The sequence below is a fragment of the Halictus rubicundus genome, chromosome 11 (assembly GCF_050948215.1).
Source record: "Halictus rubicundus isolate RS-2024b chromosome 11, iyHalRubi1_principal, whole genome shotgun sequence".
Taxonomy (NCBI): domain Eukaryota; kingdom Metazoa; phylum Arthropoda; class Insecta; order Hymenoptera; family Halictidae; genus Halictus; species Halictus rubicundus.
The window spans coordinates 6,862,228-6,884,675 of NC_135159.1; the positions used below are offsets into that span (position 1 = coordinate 6,862,228).

Sequence of the window (22,448 nt, forward strand, 5' to 3'; positions counted from 1 at the left end):
AATATATTAACTGTGAGATAATGTTTATTAGACTGCATCTACTTTTCTATTGATCATTAGCAACCCTTTAACAACTATGCAACTTTATCACAAATAGATGTAGAATTAATTTAAACTATGAATTTAACTGAGACATTGGAATTGTGGAATATACAATAAATTTTTAATATTTTTAAAATCTTGTGTAACATATTAACGTTTCATAGAAATGTCAATCATTATCTAATGTTCTTGTGGCATATGGTGAAATTGGAAAGAGTAGTAAAACATTTACAGTTCTAAACAATCTATAAATATTAATTTTGTTATCAATCAAGACCCGTAACAGTTATTATCACAAAACTTTCTTCCACGTTTCTAAAGGACTGAACACTTCCACCAACCACTGCTTCACATTCCCATTTTCTATTTTGCAAGCGAACACAGATACTTTTCTACCAACATTTAATTTTAATGTTCCATCGACATAACTAAACAAATGAAACCAAATTTACGTTCAATTTTCTCGTAACACTTTATTCAAACACAAACGAGTCTTTCGTTCTGTTTCTTTCTCCATCAGCAGAAACGTTTTCTGCAACCGATATGCGAAAACAATTATGATTAACATTTAAGGTAATTGATTAAATACTGTTTGCCAGGCGGTAGTGTTGCTGTTTTTCACCAGTTTCACATAAACTGGATGGCTGTTTAAATTTTGGGTTAAATCGTATAAGAGGAGAATAATAATATTCAATTATAGAAACAATACGTTTCTTGTAATATTAGTATTAAGTATTTAATATTCATGGTAATATTAATTATTTCTCTCTGTGGTTATTTCTCGTAATGTTGATATTGGTATAAATGCTATAATATTTATCATATTATGATCATAATATCAAAATGATTTTTTTATACTATTTTGGAAGACATAAGTAGCAATAAATAATCTTTCAAGAGAAATAATTAATGTTTCATATTTTGCAATTGGTAACAACCCTTAGTCTTTCTGAGGTTAATGAGGCAACAATTTTCATGGTTGATTAACCTTCGTTAGAAGATTGGGAGACTCCATTTGTAAAATTAAAACATTAGAATTTGTAAGACTTTATAAAAGTTCCGATCGATATGTACGACCATGGAAGATAATATTCAGTTTATTTAATTGTACCAATTTACTTGTGTCAATGATTTATAGGAATTATTATTGCTGATGTAATATAATTTTAGTGCAGTATTTAAGAATATAAAATGGTTCCAATTGAACCGAAACGTTAGTAGTTGGGGAAAATAAATATATGACTTGATTTTGGTGACCCAGTTTTCAGACAAAATAGTTTCGATAGTTTAAATTTGCGATTTCGAGTACCAGATTACTCAATTCCCCATACTTCCTCCATTTCGATGTTCAATTTGTTAGATCGCTCTAAAGAAAACGTCCACAGCCGACTGTCGCGAAATTTCGTGATCAAAAACATGCAAAACGTTGCAGCTATCGTTCTCCAAAATTCTGTTCGTTCGTTAATACTTCAAGAATACAGGGTGTCCCAAAAATGTTGTATTTCCTTGAAAGAGGTAGTTCCTAAGGTCATTTGAAGGAACTTTTTCCTTTGAAAAAATGTTCTCCGCTGCTTCGTTAACGAGTTATTAACGAAAAGCACGGACCAATCAGGGCGCGGCTACAGTGGACGGATTCCGGCTCGGCCAATGCCAACGCCACGCTCAGCAGGACCTGCCGCTCAGGGCGGAGTCCGTCTGCTTCTGTCGCGCCCTGATTGGTCCGTGTTTTTCGTTAATAACTCGCTAACGAAGCAGCGGAGAATATTTTCGCAAAGGAAAAAGTTGCTTCGAATGACCTCGGGAATCACTCAAGTGCAACATTTTTGGGACACGGTAATTCATTATCGAGAAATAATAAAATTTTTAACTTGAAATAAATATTCCAAAAAAGAGAAAGGGTTCGAGAATCAATGTAAATTTTGAACAGATGCGAGTAAAATCAAGTACTTCATTAATTAATCCATTAATTTATCGAGTTAGCATAATGGCATAGTAATTGAGACAAATACCCTACCTCTTTCGTTGCACAAACTCGACTTTTGAAGCCCTTCGAATAGAATGACGTATAATAGGTACCAAAAGCTTGGGGGAGGAGGGAGGGGGTGGTGGGGCAATTGTAAAGCCGATCGCGAAATTGGTTAGCTGTATCGTTGCGCAACCTCGATTTTTGCACGCACCTTCGGTCCCGACCGTTGCAACGAGCGAGGTTCTACTGTACGCGTGCGAGCCGCGGGGCGGAAAACCTCTGACAATTTCGCCGGGAAATAATAGTCGATCGGGGAACTTGGGCTGACAGGAAACGTCAGCCGGCTGAAGAGCACTTTCTCTAGAGCGGCTTTGAACATCGAAGGAACTGGTTGTTGAGTTTGGTAGTGTGAGTAGCGTGTTTCCGGTTGGCAGGGGAAGCCTCTTCACCTCGCAGACGAGCTCCGTCACGGAGGCGACCAGTGACGAAATTGACATTGATATGGAGGAGCCTCAGAGGGTCACCACGTAAGTAGACATTTCCCTATCTACCGTTTTCAACCGGGAAATTCCCAAGGGCGTCTCGGAATGGCTTCAGTAAATAAGAGATTAAGGGTAGCAACCCCTCCATAACAGCTTGGGAAAATCGAATTCTTTTGCGTGAATCAAGAACACTGCACGTGCCAATCCTATGTTTGTACGCTATGAATGTGTCTCCGAAGGATACGTGTAGAAACAATTTGTACAACAAATATGGTCACGCGTATAGGAAAATGGAAGGTTGGTTACAGATCTAAAAAATCAGCAAAAATAGTTGGATGAACTACAATGTTTACTCTATATATGTCCCAAATGCCTAGCCGATAAAAGTCCCAGAACTATCCCCACTTCCGCAGGGTTTACTCCGTCAGGGGTCAAGAAACTCGAGTGACCTCTGTCGCTTCCAGAGCTTCGCTGTCCTTTTCTACGTTCGGCGTGGATCAAAGCATCTCCTGACCGATATACGTCCCCTGACTAGTCCCGTGTTTTGGACATATATCGAGTAAACACTGTATATGGTAGTTTGTGTTGGTATCTTAAATTATGGGCATTTTGCATATTAAAATCAGTCGAAGAAGCAAATTTTTGAAATTTTGACTAGAATATCGGACTAACAAAAAACAGATGTACCTTTCATAGAACTCTTACTTTTTGAGCATTTTTCCCGAAATTACTTTTCTTAAATTGGTATGCAACACAGCTTGGAAATTAATTCTTTGATCGATTTGTAACTTTACGCATGTATAAAGACAAAAATGCATTCCGCACTGCGTGAACTTCAATTGATAACGATATTATCCGATGATAACGATAATGCGAAAGTTGTTGGTGTTTTCGAAATTGTTCGTTCCCTGCTATTTCATAATTATTATTAAATTCGTCGCATTTGCATATAGAGTGCCTATTAATATGTATAAATATTCTAATTTGCACTGCTCGATAGAAAATTATAAAAACACTAATTAGCTCCTAAAGGTTTTAGACAGATATATTTTCGAAAGTATTTATTTCCAGAAACGAGTTTGTAGAATCGTAAAATCGACTATTGTTTAACAAAAAGATTGAAGTTACAAATATGCCGGAAGGAAACTATGGTTTCTTGTCCATTTGTTATAGTATATTCATCTAAAGTATCCATTATGAAAATTCATTTTTTTTTAATCTCAATGAACTATTGAAATGGAAATGTTAATTACATAAGCAATTAATATCTAATAAAAACATATAGATTGCGGATCGTTATGCAAATTTTCATTTTCATACTTAATTTTATGAAAGCTGAAATAAGGGGTATATGTATTTCTGTCATATATTAACATACGCGTTTATTAACATACATAAACAGTGTGATTTTTTGAGATTCCATTTTTTGGAAAACATTTTTATTTTCAGCAGTTCGACTTTCTTCAACACATTTCAACCCTAATTGAACTCAACAATAATTCTTTTAAATGTTGGTTAAATGGTTGAAGACTACACTTCAAAAACTGCGAGTTAAATAAACTTTGGAAACCATAATGACATTGCATCACTACTATTCGCAAACAGTATTTAATCAATGAAATGAAACAGCTTAAATTAATAATGTGAAGGTGCGTTAGACCAGAAAATCTTTCAATAATACTTTAGGAAACAGAATGAAGGTATTATACAAATAGTTGCATTTTAATAAAATATTAACGTACACACAATTTTCTTGTTTTATCTTTGATATATGATACGCATAATATCGTATATTGAATATTTTACATAATATTAATTTATATTAAAATATGTAATATTATATTAATATGCTAACTGTGCTGTATACGTAACCGTCATATGAATAAATGATTTGTTAACACCCTCTGCATGACCTAGCAATCGATCGAAAGACATTATAAATTGTTTGCTTACCATTCGGCAAACTTGTTCCACTTAATTAAAAACGATTTAAGGTATCATGCGTGATTTCGGTGGAGACGGCTTGTAAGTTTTATTTCATTAACTCTGTGTGTTTTATATTCTAACGACAAAAAACCCTGAACCTAATAGTTAACGTCAATACGTACCTACTACAGTATTATCTCCGTAACGGTCGCAAAGGTCTCTACCGTAACTGTCAAAATTTTATCCCTACCGCGGGGAAGGGGGAGGTGTGAGACACACTAATGCAAGCGAAGAAAACATTTCAACTTTTTTTAATAAACCTTTTACTATCGAATTCGTCTCATTTTTCGTAAGTATTTTTCGTCTTTGGTAAGTACATATGCAAAACGATTTCGATAGTATCTCGTTAACTACTAGATTTAGGTCACACGAAGGTCAATATATTTTGACTTGATGTTTGTGTCACAATATTTCTTCCTCTATAGCATGCAAGTTTTGTATATAGCATTCCTTCGTATTATTACAAATAATGGGAATATTCGAGGTAGTCATAGTCATTGGTCTACCGCGTATAATAAATCTGGTATATTTAAAAGAAACATAATTATTACCTTGTAAATAATTATAGAATTTATTGAATTATGTTACCGAAGACAACTCTGGCAATATGTATTTAAACAAAAAGAGATTTAATTCCTGCTTCTTGCACTCGACTCAGAATTTTTTGCGTAAAGATTCGCAGTCGATTAACAATATTGATAATGTGCATGGACGGTGGGGGGAGTGCCGAGAGAGCGATTCAATTTCACCTTATCGCTTTCCCTCGTATCTCCGATCGGTTCAACGATACTATCCGCCCCAGTTAAAGTGAATTTATCAAGCATATTGTAAACATCGGATATTAATTAAACGTATCCCAGAGAATTGTTATTCCTGGAATGGAAACATTTTCATCGAATGAACTCTGAAGTGCATTTCCTTCTGCAGTGACACTCTGCGACTACCTACCATTACGTATATTTTTCTTTCACTGCTACGTCCATCAATTTATTCGAATTCATTTAATTTATTCAATCATACTGTGACGAAACCATAATCATTAACCTGTGGATATTGATGCATTTATAAGATCTGTGTATTTATGAAATATGAGGAAATGTGTTTGCTGAGATGTTTATTAAGAAAAATTAATGTCTGCAGAACTTTATGAATTTACAAAATAGATAAAAGGCACACCTCTCATTCCAAACTCGATAAAACGACTAAAAAAAAATCGTACATCAATTTTGAAGGTGTCATTTTAAAGGAGAATCGGATTTTTGTTTTAAATGTTTAAATCTCTGGTGGTTTCAGTCACTAAAAAAATTTTCAAAGTTTTTTCAGAGGTTTGGAGGCACAATATTTTAGGAAAAAACGAGTTGCCAGTTTCTCGCCCGCTACATCCTGAAAAAAAATTGTATTGTTAAATTTGAGTGGAAATTTATTGTCGTACGATCATTTTTTAAGAAATTATTACAGTTTAAGTACAGGCAATTTTTCGAGAATCGGGTATGTTTAATGTTTGAATGCTTCTTAGACCCACTGTATATTGGTTAGGGTATCTGTGACGCAACAGAACAGTAACGTCTCGTAGTTATCCGAGTCCCGATTCAATAGCCGTGCGCATTGCAATTGTTCACGTGGAATAGTTCTTCCTCCCACGCCAGCAGATCATAAGAGATTTAATCAACACTATTCGCTTCCCGACTTGATGCAGCCTGCCTGATATCAATTTGGAAGCTGACAGGTTCGAGCCGTACTAGACACGTCCCACTACTGCTTCACTCTGTAACAATAACCTCCAGAGGATTTGCTACGGAAAATTTGCATACGATCTGTCGCACAAGTCTAGCCGTACATATCGAATTATCGAAAGTCTCTAAGAAAGCGCATTGTTACAGAGTCACCAATGTTTATATAATGTTACATCTAGTTCATACGGTGGGTGTAAAAAGTGTTCCTAAACCCTTTGAAAACGAATAACTTTTTTAAAAATTGAACCAAACGACTTGTTATTTTCTTTTTTTGAGCTATTAGAACGATATTAATTTACAAGATAATGGCTTAAATAATTGTTTTTAAAGGTCACGATTTTTAAGTATTTTATCGGCGTCTGCAACGGATATTTACAAGGTCCTTTTTACAGATTAGAATTAAATTTTGAAACTTAAAAATCGGAACCATTAATTTTTTGAAATTATTTACATATTATCTTAGCAAATTAATTCTTCCTCTAAAAAGTTGTCTCAGGATAAAGTTAGTCGATCCGGATCGACGAGTATTGGTGATGGTATACAGGGCGGTCGACTACAGGTGGGAGAAAACTTAAGGGGTGGTTCTCCATGACAATATAAGACGAAAATGAAGAATAAAAAATTGCGATTTCGGCTTCATTTTTTAGTTATCGACAATTAAAAATCCGCCTAACATGCGGCAACCCGACCAACAAAGGTGTCCGTTGTGTACGTCATAGAGGCGCGCGACAGTCACGTATCAAGTGAGTAAAAACATGCTTACCTTGGTTCTCATTTGGGGCCCCAGCGAGGTGAAAATGTTTCAAAGATTCCCAAATTAACCCTTTGCACTCGGCGCTATTTTCATTCTAAAACTAAATTTTTCTTCCGTCTTAGAATATTTTCATTTTGTTCGTACGAAACTGATCCGATTTCCACATATAATATTTAAATGTTTAGCACTTTATTAAATACAAATTTTGTAATGTAACAAATATTTTGTAACATTTTTTGCAATTTCTTTGAAATAATGCCACAACAGTTTCTACATAGTGGTGCTTCAGAGTCACCACTCGAGTGCAAAGGGTTAATAGATGGACGACATTGAACTCGTTAAGGGCATTTCTAATATCCGCCCTATGGAATTATCGAGTAGAAGGGATTAATGCTTTTTCAATTTACAATCAGGCTAACATAAATAATTTACTAGGGATCGCTCTAAAATGGTTTCCATATATCCATTGTGGCCATAAATATTGAATGAAATCCTTTCAAGTCAAGTATTCACAAAAATGCACATATTTGTTCACGTGACTGTCGCAAATCGCAATTGTTTACTGTCAATTTTCGTCTTATATCGTTGAGGAGAACCACCCCTTAAATTTTCTCCCACCTTATCCGAACACCCTGTACGTTTTATTTCCACAGTACCGACAACAATAAAAACACGACATTAACCAGGGAAAACTCGAGACCACTATTTTACGAGTTGTGGCTCGTGTATACCATTTAAATAGGATTAGTTAACCGTCCATCTTCCGTTCTCAGCCACACCAGAAAAAACCGTCGCAAAAAACCATTGGAAGCTCTTGAGATCATTGTGCTTAACTCTTTGTGTTCCCAAAGGCAACTTAGAGTGGCATTTCACTGGAATGTGCCATTATCTGCGCTTCGTTTGCAGACTTTCTTCCGGATTTAAAACACCACTGTACGGGGTGTTCGCGGTGAACTGGACCAGCATTTTTCTCTTAAACAATAAGTGTTAAAAAAGAATTAGAAGAGGAAGAACTTACAGTATACTTCACCGACAACACGATAACCTATATCAATTTTTTATATTTAGAGAAACGGAGATGACCTTCACGACGAATTCGCTCATATGCAACAGAATCACTTCCAAGGTCATGCAAGGTCAAAAATGAGAAAAATAGGGAAATTGAACATTTTATAAAAATTTCAATATAAAGAAAGGGTAACTCTGTCGGTAAGAGAAGTCTGTCTATTTCGAATTATCGTTTAAGAGTATCAATTTTGATTTCGTTTTGATTTCGTGCTTGACAAACCTAATAAGAATAAATTCAAAAATTCCTTTCGCCCGATATGCAAATGCGCGTAGAGAAGATCGCGTGCTGGTTGAAACGTTCTCGAGGAAATCCAGCAACAAGCAAAATCAGAAGAGAGGAAAATAAAAGCGGAGAACGAGATAAAGGGAAGAAGTTCTAAGCTCGGCCGGCATCGAGAGGAGTATCGGCGAGCTATTTCACGCTTACGTTCGGTGTAGATAGCGAGAGGAACAAAATCAGGGCGAAGGAAAGCCGCGCGCGGAGCCTATATCTTCATGCAAATTACTTTCATTTTGCATGCGGAATCGATATTACCGGAGAATTTTCGTCCAGCAGCGTGTACGGTCTGCAGTAGACCCTGCCCCGGGCGCAACGTATACATATATTCGATTCAACGGCCGGATCTCGTTAACGTTAGACGGCACTCGATCTATAACATTTCCGTAATTCGATCAGATTTCTCCTCTTTGTTGCTGCACAAAATGCCAGAAATACTCCTAGTCCGGTCAAAGGAAGCGTTCGAATATGGTTCTCGCGCGTCACGGGCGAACCACGCGACAAATTACGAGCACAGAATTGAAAAGCAATTGAAAAATTTTCCTGAAAAGTATTTCATTATTGTGCTATAATATTATACAGACTCGTCACAATTTTTCAGGCATTTCTGGTGATGCGAGAATGAAATCCTCGAAACAAAGAATCGTCTTTAGTCGACATTAAACAAATTGTGCATATAAAAATAGTAAAAACAGAATTTTTCTACCAAAAATCACATCAATTTTTTTAAATAACACTATACAGTTAATGCGCGTTATATGTCAGCAGCATGGGTCTTGATATCGCTTATGTTCCAGGAGTCACTAATTTTCTGTCAATATAATTTCAATGGGAAGTAACTTTCATCGTTCATTACACAAGTAAATATCATATTTAGTATCATTTTAATCAGAAAAATTCCACAAATATATTGGTGTAAGTCCCATGAAAAGATAATGAAAAATAAAGAAGTTTTGTTATTGGATTAGTAGTGGTCTCCTGATCTCGCACCGATATACGTAGTGGGGATAATTCCGCGACCTTTATCATCCAGGCCTCGGCGACATATATCGCGAATTCACTGTACAACTTTTCCTACGTGGTAGGTGACCTTGACGCGAATTCAGTGGTGTACGGTACATCCGTTCAACAATTTTTTGGGATAAATATTTTTATTGTAATAATGTTTAATGGAACAACGTTTCCAGGCAAAAATAATGAAAAGATTAACCCGTTGGAGTGCATGGGGGTTATCTACAGTTTTCTTTCGATATAAGACGACGGTTCGGGACGGCGTTCGACGTATTACGGATGAGGGTGCTTATTCGACTTGACATTGTTCCTGAGTGGGTTGAGAGTTTGCCGGGTTCCATAAAGTTGTCCGGCAGACCATAAAGAGTGGACAACTTGAAAAGAAGAGGAGGGGATAGAGATTTTCTTATTGCGAAGGAAACATCGTCGTCTTATGTCGAACGAAAGCTGGAGCTACGGAATTATTTAAAAAATAATGGTCAGAAAATGCTACTAAGTATCAATTGATTAATACTGAAATTAACTAGATTATAGTGTAAGGTCTTCATTATCAAATGACTGAAAAAATGTCGTTGATAATGCTGATTGCTTTCATAAATGAAGTGGACGAGACTTGTAAGTGTGACACGTATAAAATTTAAGTCATCGTGTTAGGGAGTACAGGATAAAAACAAAAAATTCTGAATATACGGTTATGGAAAATTTTGGTAACACTTTGGAAAATTATTTGGAAAATTCGAGACAGCTTATACCGTTTTGACAGCGTCAAGACGGTAAGTACACTGAGGACCCTAACCGGGCGAAGGTTGGGTGCATGCACCAGTTTCAGTGCACTGTTAAGCACCACCTCAATCGGGGAACAATATTGTCGTAAACCGCAACAGCGGCTGCCTACCGGGGATTTAATCGATTTTATGTTTCGGGAAGACTGACAATGAGTAGACAGCACAGACCGAGCCGATATTGTCATTGTTTCTACCTATGCATAATTTTCCGAACTTTCTGTTACAAATTAGATTTTACTATCACGTATAAACTCTTGTTTCATAGCATTTTCTTTTTCTTTTAACCTCAACTTAAAAGCCCGAGAATACTCGAGTATTATAATATAATATAATACACACTTTTACAAAATAATTGTTAAGTTAAGAGGTTAAATTACTTGAAGTTACAATTCGATTCAAAACACAATACTGGCTGCTCGGAGTTATTCGCGTAAAGATTCATTACGGAATTAATTTATTTAAGAAAGCAGTCCTCGTGTTCAACAAGACATTTTATATTCTATCAATCTAAAAATCTTAGGCCTCGCTTGCAAAAAAATAAATGAACTGCTGCTTTGACCTCGGTATCGATTTTTAAGGCGCTTATTTGCAAAAACATTTTACGAGGGGAGGGGGGATGAAAATAAGTGATAGTCGCAAGGAGATAGGCCTGGAAATTGAAATACGATGCAGTATGCACGAAATTATAGACATAGAACGACCGCAGCTTAATTAGGCCAAACTGTCGTGCGATTCCACCACTGGGAATCATCGTGTTTCGCCCTTAGGAACCGATCAATTAATCAACATCCCTAAATTTCTACGTCATCGTTCCTACAGGACGAACATTTCCTTTGTGTTACTATCTTGTAGTATCAGCTTGCGTAATGTGATAATCCGTTTACTGATAGCAGTAAAAGCAATAAATAAGTATAAACAATACATTTTTTTTTAATTTTCACATTTTTTGCTTCAGAAAATACGAAAGAATTAAGTGAATGAATATTCCTCCTCTCAAAAGCGTACATATAAATAAATTTACATTTTCAATAACTCAATAACTAAACTCTCGTAACGTTTTACTCGTTTCAAATTGCACCTACCCAGTTTAGTCGCAAATGTATACAATCCGGAATCATCGGCACCAATTAGACAATTTTCAGTGCAATAAGGAAGCGAAATGTTTAAACAAAGTTTGCCAAGAATAAGAGAAATTTTGAAAACTTTTCGGCCAGCTAATGTAAGATCATTGGATAACAAAAGGGAATAGAAGAATCGGCATTTTGTTAAAACGGTTTCTATCGGGGGTTGGTAACTGATACGTATATTTTCGAAAACGAATCGCAACGTTTGTCATTGTACTCCGCGGGACTCGGAAGAGGAATGGAACGCGATAGTTCGCGGTGTAGGCGGCGGCTCTCGGTGAAAGGCTTTTTTTCTTGAAAAGTACAGAAACGTAAGTGCTTTTTTCACCGGTGCATTACTCCGCTCGGCGGACGGCCTACATTCTTTGCGGCGCGCAACACTCGAACCCTTAACACAAAGACAGTTGTGGCTAGATTTACCACACCCCCACCCCTATTCCTCACCCCTTCGCGGTTGAATTCGCGACTCATCCCTCGCGCGTTTGATACGCGAGAACCCCCTTTCTGCGTTTCCTTTTCATTTGCATACGTCTAGCCCCCCACCTCTCCCACCCCCGTCGCCATTTTGCCGAGGATAGGACGCGAAATCGTTTCTCAAAGTAGCCGACAGAATATTTTTGCAAACCACCCCAATTTAGAATTACGATTTAAATCTCGAATTTTCTGTTGTTAAGCAGAGGCACCGATCTAGAACGAAATGATCATTTTCAGGGATCCTTTCTAACAAAAACGAATAAGACAACGATCGTTTTCGGAATTTGTTATACAGTGTGGTCCTTTCAAGTAAGGCCACCTAAATATCTCTTTAGGTTATTGTAATGCAAAAAATATTTGTTACGTAATGTGCATGGTGTCAGTGGACCAAATATGTGGTAAGAATATTTTTGCTGAAGGTCATTTTTTCGAAGTTATCAAGGTCATCGGTGTTTTTTTATACATAACTACATCATTTTTTTTTTATTGCATCGTGTAACTGATCGAACAACATTCAGATATCTATAATAATACGACCTTGAAATGACCTTGATCTTCGAAAAATAAAGTTACCTAACCCTAACCCTAATGTATACGAAACTGACTTTGGTCGCATCCAAATATACAGTGGATCCAAAAAGTATTCGAACACTAAATTTCCGATTCTCGAGAAATTGTCAATATTTGAACTAGAATAAGTTTGTTTAAAAAAACAGTATAATTTAGTGTGAATCTCGAGTCGATGTTTGCCGCTTGACTGATTCCATAGGGGATCCCTCGAGTGGTGGGGATCAAATCTTGACAGTTACGGTAGAGACCTTCGCGACAGTTACGGAGACAATACCGTGCGTTAAAAATCATTTACAGGGAATATCTCAGTAACTATTAGTTTTTCGTCCTATTTCCCTTAGAGTTTTTTTATTCAGGATTCGATTTCTTGTTCAGTGACGAGATTAAAATTTACACTTCATGATATAGAAATTCAAGGTGACCCTTATATATCGATAAGAAATCAAAATAAAATAAAACTAATTATTACATTATATGCTACTCTTGAAACCATACAACTATCGTTTCAATCATTTTTTCATATATCAAATAGTTGAGATGTAATTTAGATGGCACGCTTAACTGAATCACCCTGTACAAACAGAATGTTCCCCGTGCCGTATCAACGTCTAAACAGCAAAGGAAACAAGCAAAGTCGATCACTCATTGTCAGTTTGTAACGCTTCCCGAATTATTGATCGAACTACAAAAGCTGTGGCTTGAACGTCTGCTACATCCATCGCGACCTCCTGAAGTTGATCCACGGGAAAATAAATTATCTTGATCATAAATCAACGACGAGAAAACTGCGACCGCGGCAATAATGACAGCTATTCTAGGCTAACGCTCATTCCGAGACGTGCCTGGAGAAATCGCGAGCTCTCTCGAGGACGATCGAGAGCTCTCTCGAGGACGATCGAGAGCTTTGAATACAGATCCGGTTGGAAAATCGAATTTCCCTGATTTTTTCCAGATTGACCGAAGCACATCGAAACGCCATAAGAGCGATCAGGAAGATCAAGTACTTCGTTGCGAGGAGGAAGTTCCAGCAAGCTCGCAAACCGTACGACGTGCGCGATGTCATCGAGCAGTATAGCCAGGGTCACCTGAACATGATGGTGCGAATCAAAGTGAGTACTCGTATCGGTACGCGAACGGGTCTATCTTGACCCTGAATTTCACACGTGACGGTTAGCTCTCTCAGCACATGGTGGTTAACCGTGGTTAACATTTACTAATTTTTTTCAGTAGAACCGTTACACGTTTTCTGTCAGGATTTTGCACACATAGTTAAGGGTATTTCAAGTTTATAAGTTATTTTTTTAAAGTAAAAAGAATCGAAATTTTATATGTGTTGTATACAGGGTTTTCGACTACACGTGGGAAAAAATTTAAGATGTTCCCCATGACCATATAAGACGAAAATGAATAATGAAAAAATTGCGATTTCGGCTTCATTTTTTAGTTGTTATCAATTCAAAATCCGCCTGAAATGCGGCAACCCGATCAACGGCGGTGTACGTAATGTATGTAACGTATACCTAACGTATACAAGCAACGTACACCTTTGTTGGTAGGGTTGCCGCATGTTAGGCGGCTTTGTTGATTGATGATAACTAAAAAATGAAGCCGAAATCGCAATTTTTTTATTGTTTATTTTCGTCTTGTATTGTCAGGGAGATCCACCCTTTAAATTTTCTACCACCTGTAGTCAAACACCCTGCATACAACACACATAATTTCGATTCTTTTTACTTTAAAAAAATAACTTATAAACTTGAAATACCCGTAAATATGTGTGCAAAATCCTGACAGAAAACGTGTAACGGTTCATCTGAAAAAAATTTGTAAATGTTGGTGAAAAAACGGCTTCGGAAACCAGAATACCGTCCTCTTGCAATTGTTGCAGAAAATGTTGATCTTGTATAAGGATCCGCGGTCTAGTCGCCATGTTAGACGGCTATTAGCGCACAGTCTGCAAAGGAGCAGTTTCAGTATCTTTTGCGGAGGGATTGAAACCTGATTTTTTCATACGTCCTCCGTAACTCTATCTCTCGGTACATCGGTGGAAGCAGTTGATCACAGAGAATAGCCGAGCAGAATCTAATATTTACGAGCGTTCTGCGCACTGCGTTTTCCTCGCTCGAATCTGTTGAGTATTTTACAATCGGCCCCGGCCTACGTGAACGATTTCCATGCAGCGCTGCGAACGCCGAATATAGATAAACGAGCGCTTTTTACAGTACCGTGCGGTTGACGTGCATCGACGGCGTGCAATTGGATTGCATCGGTAACAATGCAGCGCAAAACGAAAAACTGCGACTAATTTGCTCATAGTTCTTCTCAGAAATGTACGGATGTTGATTTCAGGATTGTCGAAACATAATTCGAATAACATGCAGTGCTCAGAAAACCTAGTTATACAGGGTGTTGCCATTTAAATCGGCCTTCTCAAATATCTACGAAGCATTTAAATAACTCAAGAAATAATAATTCTTATTAAAGTTGAATGGTTTCTTAATATAAATAACTTGTTGTTCGAGTAAGATATATTATTACGGAAATATTATAGCATTTTTATAGATTACATATGGCGGCAAAAATAAGCTGAAAATCGGACGACATTTTCGTAAAGGAAAAAATTACTCCAAATGACCTCAGGGCTCGCCCCTTTCGAGGAAGTATATTTTTGGGTCACCCTGTAGAAACGGTTTCATAGAGTTTCCATTTAAAGTAATCGAATTTCCCAGTTCGTTAATTTTTTAAGACCCGTCCAGCCTTCTGCTGTTACGTCAATTTGACGCGAATTAAAAATTGAGATTTTCGCAATAAGAGGTCATTGGAATTTGAGAAATCGCTGAAGTCGCGAACAGTTAAAAATACATTTTGCTTGAAGTGATGCAAACTGCCGGGGAAATTTGCGGCCACGAAACTGTTACGGAATGCATGTTCGAGATGCGTTTGCTGGCGCAAGCTGGCAGGATGGAGTTTTGATTAAGGGAAAAACCGGTTGCTTTGAGGCGCTTGAAAATCTTGGCGGTCCCTATGCTAATACGAATATTAATGTTTACGTTTCCACGTGTAGATGTTGAATACCGCGCCGGAGACCGGAAACGAGGAGATTCTTAGCCCACACACACGTTAAAAATCGCAGAAATAAAGTCCCTATATACAGTCAAAGAAAGTCAAATAATTTAAAAATTGTTCCTTTCTGTTTGTAATCCTAATGGCTCGAAATAATACTGCCCTAAACATTTCGAAAGTATGATTAGACTCCCAAATAACACAAAAACATCTTATATGTATATAAGAGTAAATTGAATAAAAATTTCATTTAGCACATAAAACAAATTTAAGTGACATAAAACACATTACTCGTACGACTACATAAAATAATTATATGGTTTGTTTTAAAGGGAACACCCTGTATATCATTGTTCACAAATTTAAATCACATAAAACATATTACTCGTACGGCTAGATAAAATAATTATATGGTTTGTTTTAAGGGGGACACCCTGTATATCATTATTCAAATTTTATTCATTTCTGAGATTGGACTGCGGATTGTATGCATTTAGGACAAAAATAAGAGGTATAAATACAAAACTGTAGACATCAAACAAAAAGTATGTTACTAAATTAAAATTATCTATATTAAAATTATCAGAAGAAGGGTTATGTTTTTATTTCATTTCTATTCTCTGCAATTCGCTTGAAAAATTTTATTTAGTCTAGTTATTATTTACTCATACGGTTATTGGTTGTTGGTTGCTCGCACACGGTCAGTTTTCTGAAAATATGAAAAAGCATAAAGCGCAGAGGATGCTGCTCGATACGCTTCGGATTGGCATTGCATTATATCGACACCCAATCGACTAACCCGGTCCTTGCCACGTATTGACAACCCCATTGTCTCGTGCGCTGACATCAGCTTTATACGGTCCTCGATTGGCAGTGACATAATAATTGTCGACGCGCGATCTCCATTTCTCTGATGAGAAATGATACGTCATACAATAGTTTCCTTTGTTCCCAAATCTACAGGGAGTCGCAAAAGCCTACATGCACGTGGCCGATTTTCAAATACATACAGAGAAAAACTTGTTAATTAAAATTTCAAAATTCTGAAATATCAGAATATTCAGGTATTACGTAGTTTCCAAATTCTTGAAAAACGTTGTTTAGAAAATTATAAATTATATTTTCTGGCCCTCGATATCAGGATTATTAAATTACTAATTGTTATTTAATTTCAAGGATTAGGTAAGATTTGGTTATAACATTAATAAATTAATGCCGATATTTCTTGTAACACTCAACTCTCCCATCGATATATTATTTGCAGGCCACGTTCAAGGTTATTTGAAGGTCAACTTCCTTCTTCCAAATATCAATTTAGTTGTTGGCTACATTCAAGGTTATTTGAAGGTCAACTTCCTTTTTCCAAACATCAATGATAAAATTCAATTTCATTTTGAAATTAACTTGTTTGTCTTTTTTTTAATATTTATCTGTTTTTTATTTAGTATTCGTACTTCAAATAAGCAGTAATTATCTCTGATTATAATAATATAACAGCAGTTTTATTGCGAATGCTGCACGTAATCGCAAAATCAATACCAGACCTGAATTCATATTGCTGATGTATATGTGTATTGTTCAAAGGATTTATTTATTATTAACAGTTGACTAACCGGAAACCTATGTATTAATGGGATACTGAATCACTATGCTATACATATAAGCGAGCTTAAAGATCTCGTTTCAAACATTAATCACGAACGAAATTATCAGAGTGTGTGGATCGTTATTGAAATTGCTATTGCTATTAAAAAATTCATTTAAAAATTCCCAGCTAATGTAATATAATTATACTTATTTTTAAAGCATAACAAATATTAAAAAAGAGATATTAAATTTTTTCTTTAAAACCAGTTCAAATATATATGTTATACATCACTTTTGAAATATTCGTTGTGCTTCAAAAATAAGTATGAGTAATATAGGCACGATAATTGGTACCCCTATAGCGATTGGGTCCCGTAGCCTATACATTTATTGACACAGTTTCTTATTTCCATTACAGTGACATCTGTAATATCCACTCCTCTGTAGGATGATTAATGAATATATTAAATTTTATAATTTTATATTAAAATCTGTTTGTCCCGAAACATTTAACTGACAGGGTAACTGGTGTCCTTTTCGCAGGAGTTGCAAAGGAGATTGGACCAAACTCTGGGCAAGCCGGGCAGCTATCTGGCAGGAATCGACCGGGCAGGCAACGTGAAGCAGATGACGATAGGCGCGCGCCTGTACAGGGTTGAGCAGCAAGTGAGTTACCCCTTATCCTGCATCACCTGTTCTCAAATTCGAAATGGACGTCTTAGAAATCATGGTCCACTGTTTCATTCGCAACTCCTTGAACTGATTGCACACGTTACAGTCACTCGTAAAATTGAACGCAAGCTACGAAAGCCTTATTTGTTCCGTTAACAAGAAACAAACAATTTTTGTAATTAACCGTATTACTTTGTAATTCATTTTTGTTAAATTTGTGTAATTTTGTATTGACCCTTTACACTCGAAGCTATTTTAACTCCAAAACGAAACATTTCTTCCGACCTAGAATATTTCGCTTCTGTATATTTTTTGTCACGTCATACATACGAAAATGGCACAATTTTAGTAATTCAGTAATTCATTAAATACAAACAAATTTAATAACGTAACAAATATTTTTAATAATGATACAGCAATTTTTAGTGGTGCCTTACAATCGCCATTCGAGTGCTAAGAGTTAAAAAAATTCAAGCAATATATTTATGTCGTTTCATTAACAAAACTTAAAGTGACGTAAATGCATTATTTGAGTTTTTCTAATTACTTGTTAGGACCTCACATTGTGTATAAAAACTTTGATATGCGAAAAAATTATATGTTTGTTGTTGATCGAACAAATAAGACATTTGTGTGTGCTCAATTTTTTGGTATATTGTATAGCAATTAGTTAAAAAAAATTTTAATTATTATTAGATGGAAGTCTTTTGCAACTACAGCAAAACTCCACGAAAATTTCAACAAATTAAGCTAGAAAGGTTCCATGAAATTATTGAATAATTTGAGAACAGTTCCTTGCAGTGTGTATATAACATACAATATTTAGTTCATGTAAATGTCATATTGGAAATTCAGCCATCTTTGCCATATTCGCATGTGGATTGCCATTTCATACATTATTCCAGGCTGCACGATTAATTGGTGAACCATTATCGACGTTCTAGCCCACTAATACTGTAATTAATAAACATACACGTCGATAATGCAATACATCGTATTAGTGCGAATAAATAATTCACGACACCCTAAAGAAGACGACGGTAGTGCAAGGTATCGCGTATTCTGCAAAATAAAAACAATAAAAAAGTTCATACAATCATATAGCCTACTTGACCTTATTTTCAAGTTATAGCGAATTTCTTCGGTAACACACTGTATCTGCTTAGCTCCACAAGCGGTGTTCAACATAACTTCTTTGCATCTGAATAGAATCCCGAGGACTAAAAGAGGAAGTGTTTACAGAATTAGAATATCAGGTCCGACGTCAGATATTGAATTCTGTTTGCAAATAGATAGGTAGAGTTAGCTCGGCTGCAAGGTGGCCCAACAGTCACTAGACCATTTCGAAATGGAACAACCCTTTTATTTTCAAAAATTCACATTTATCAAGAAATTTGCATTTTAAATGGTTTGATAACTTTGAGCCATCCTGTACAGTTCCAGCTTTCTACAAAATTATGCCAGCATAAAACTTGCCATAACCCGAAAACGAGGTCAAGTACGACTTATGTTTATATTAACTTTTTTTCAGTATTTTAATTTTCAGAATCCACTGACCCTTTTTATTTGCAAATCATTCTTCTGCAGTGTATATCTTGATACAGTAAAGTCTTGATATAAGCCGAACGGAGCTACACGATTTTAGTCAGTTCGCCTATCCCCTCCACTGGGAGGGCATACCGATTATTTTTCATTATTTTTTTATGGGACTTTCGCCAATTTTTGTATGGCATTTTCCTAAGTTAACATAGAAACTCTAAATTTTACTAAAAAATTTTTATTTCTCGTGTTCTGTAAAAATATCAATTTTAAAGATATTGTCAAAATGTAATTTTAGGAAATGAACTTTAAAAATTTCCAATTTAATCCGCCGTGTATTTTTTGATAAAAATATGTTTAAAGTTTGTTACGAGGTCATACAGATGACGACTATTTCTGTAATTTATCTATAGTCGGTTTTACCAGAACCGTGCAGTATAATCTCATCAGCTTCAAAAAGGTCGTATCGAGCAACCCTTTCTATTGACAATCCTTCCCTACTTAATTAAAACTGTTTAATATGATTATATTAGATATTGATTTAAACCTATTGGTTATTATTCCCATCATATATTTCCCATCTCACTCGTTACTCCTATAATCTCTCAAAAACTCTCATTAAAAATACATACAGCCAAAAATAGTGATTTCATTTACAATGTAAAACCAGATTGTACAATTTAAACTTTCATTATCGTGCTTCCAAATGGTTACATTATAGCTAATTATGTTGCCGCATACGGAATGTCCCCATTTTAGAATGCAAATGTTATCTGTAAATGGAAATGTTTTCACCAAGATATAAATAATGACAAAACACACCATACTTGAAACATATTTTTATTGTATTAGACGTACAAATTAAATTCTCACTATCAGAATTTTGGGGAATAAATTTTAATTGTTTGTAACCAATCAAAAAATTTGCAAAGGGTCGCGAATTAATTTTCGAACTTTAGTGTGTGCTGTCGTTTTGTCTCGGAGTGTGCTTATAAAAGGAATTACATGCATAGAAAATGACAGAGATCAGTTTAGAAAATAAATTTCAATTGTCTGTAAGCACTCCAAAAATGTGCAAACGGTCACGAATTAATTTTTTAATTTTAGTGTATGCTCTGTCGTTTTGTCTTTATTGATCGCACGCATAGAAAGTGACAGAGATCATTTTAGGGAACAAACTTTAATTGTTTGTAACCAATCAAAAAATTGGCGAAGAGAGGGCCGTGAATTAATTTTTGAATTTTAGTGTGTGCTCTGTCGTTTTGTCTCGGAATGTATTTATTGATCGCACGCATAGAAAGTGACAGAGATCATTTTAGGGAACAAACTTTAATTGTTTGTAACCAATCAAAAAATTGGCAAAGAGAGGGCCGCGAATTAATTTTTGAATTTTACTGTGTGCTCTGTCGTTTTGTCTCGGAATGTATTTATTGATCGCACGCATAGAAAGTGACAGAGATCATTTTAGGGAACAAACTTTAATTGTTTGTAACCAATCAAAAAATTGGCAAAGAGAGGGCCGTGAATTAATTTTTGAATTTTAGTGTGTGCTCTGTCGTTTTGTCTCGGAATGTATTTATTGATCGCACGCATAGAAAGTGACAGAGATCATTTTAGGGAACAAACTTTAATTGTTTGTAACCAATCAAAAAATTGGCGAAGAGAGGGCCGCGAATTAATTTTTGAATTTTACTGTGTGCTCTGTCGTTTTGTCTCGGAATGTATTTATTGATCGCACGCATAGAAAGTGACAGAGATCATTTTAGGGAACAAACTTTAATTGTTTGTAACCAATCAAAAAATTGGCAAAGAGAGGGCCGCGAATTAATTTTTGAATTTTAGCGTGTGCTATCGTTTTGTCTCGGAGTGTGCTCATCGAAAGGGATCACGTGCATAGAAAGTGACAGCGATCATTTTAGGGAATAAATTTTCATTTGTTTGTGAGCACTCGAAAAATTTACAAACGGCGCCTTGAAGGTAAAATAACAAGCGTTCAAACAGTTTCGCTCGCCGAGGGTGTTTCCCGATGAGAGTCTGTCTCGATCTGACACGCGAAACTTTTCATTTTCACGCACTGAGCCCCGCAATGTATTGACCTTTTTGCCCCGGACTCCCGAAAAAAACGCGCCTCCTCCCGGGGGTTGAAGGGGTGGGTTTCTCGTCGTGGAAAGATTGATTCTGACATGGGAACCATTTCTGTCCGCAGTTGTCCGTGATGGACAAGAAATTGGACCACCTGGGCTACGTGCTGAACGCGGTGGCACAAAAGCAACAAATACCCCTGAGAAGTATAGAAGACGACGTGTAACAGAAAGCCCCCGGCGTGCTCGTGCCATCTGTTTCGCGATCACCGACAATCCCGTGGACTTTACCCCGTGTTACCATAACCAGCGTCGCTCCGAACATGCTCAGCGAGAGCTTCTGAACCGCTCCCTCCTTTATTCTCGCTCTTCTCTCTTCTCCCTCTTTCTTTCTTTCTCTCTCTTTCCCTCTCGGGAGCCCGAACCTCAAAAGTGCTTCTGACGAAACAAATAAAAATACAATTCGAGGGAACTGGACAATCCGGACGGCTCTATCTCGGCTGCGAACAGAGACACCAGGGGACCGACGGCAGCCTGTGAATGGAATCGAGTGCCGGAAATGGCGGAGGATCGCCGGAAAACTGGATTCGGGACGAAGAATTTCTGGATATATATATATATATACACACACACACTATATATATATCGATGCGAAAAAGTGGATATCGAGGCTCTCGAGATGTCGTGTGTGGTCGGAAGAAAGCGGCTCGCGCGGAGGTGCGAGAGACGCCATTATTCATGACACCGAGGATTCTATTTGCGAAAACTACGGATCGGAGGAACCGGGGCATAGAAACGTGGAAGTGGAGTTTCGGACGAAAGGTGCGGAGATTGGGTCGGAATTCTCGGATTTCGGGAAAACTGTACATAGAAGACAGCAGAGTGAGTGCAATCAGTGATTTTCTATAGCTTTGTAAGGGGTAAGAAAGAATGGGGGCGGGAGGGTGGTACCGCGAGTGATATTCGTGGAATTGATCGATTTTAGTCGAACTTGTGGAAGAAAATGAAAGTAAACAAAAGGGACGGTGATGGGGGACACTGGGGGAGGGGGAATCTATTTTTGTCTCTGAGGAGGAAGAAAATATGAAAGATTATTGTTGGTCGAATGTGCGATATTGATTGGACATCTTCCAAGTTTCGCTGCTGGGAATTAATTCGATTCCAATTTTTGACGAAAGTGATCAGGGACGACGGTGGTTGAAATTAATATATTCTCTCCAGTGGGATGAAAAAA

The 22,448-nt window shown here is 36.6% G+C and overlaps 1 protein-coding gene across 8 annotated transcripts in view; it reads left to right on the plus strand.

Annotated features, from left to right (window-relative positions):
• The window catches only part of LOC143359185 (potassium voltage-gated channel subfamily KQT member 1-like), a 94,143-nt gene extending 72,465 nt beyond the window's left edge, over positions 1-21,678 (plus strand). For 5 of the 8 annotated variants that reach the window (XM_076796933.1, XM_076796935.1, XM_076796937.1 and 2 more), the window contains 4 exons: positions 2,425-2,535; positions 13,225-13,381; positions 17,466-17,588; positions 21,340-21,678. In XM_076796933.1, the coding sequence (XP_076653048.1) occupies positions 2,425-2,535; positions 13,225-13,381; positions 17,466-17,588; positions 21,340-21,441 (493 nt within the window). In that variant the 3' untranslated portion in view covers positions 21,442-21,678. The remainder of the gene's footprint in view (positions 1-2,424; positions 2,536-13,224; positions 13,382-17,465; positions 17,589-21,339) is intronic. The other 3 variants (XM_076796936.1, XM_076796940.1, XM_076796941.1) reach the window with 2 other exon arrangements.
• The last annotated feature ends 770 nt before the right edge of the window (positions 21,679-22,448 follow it).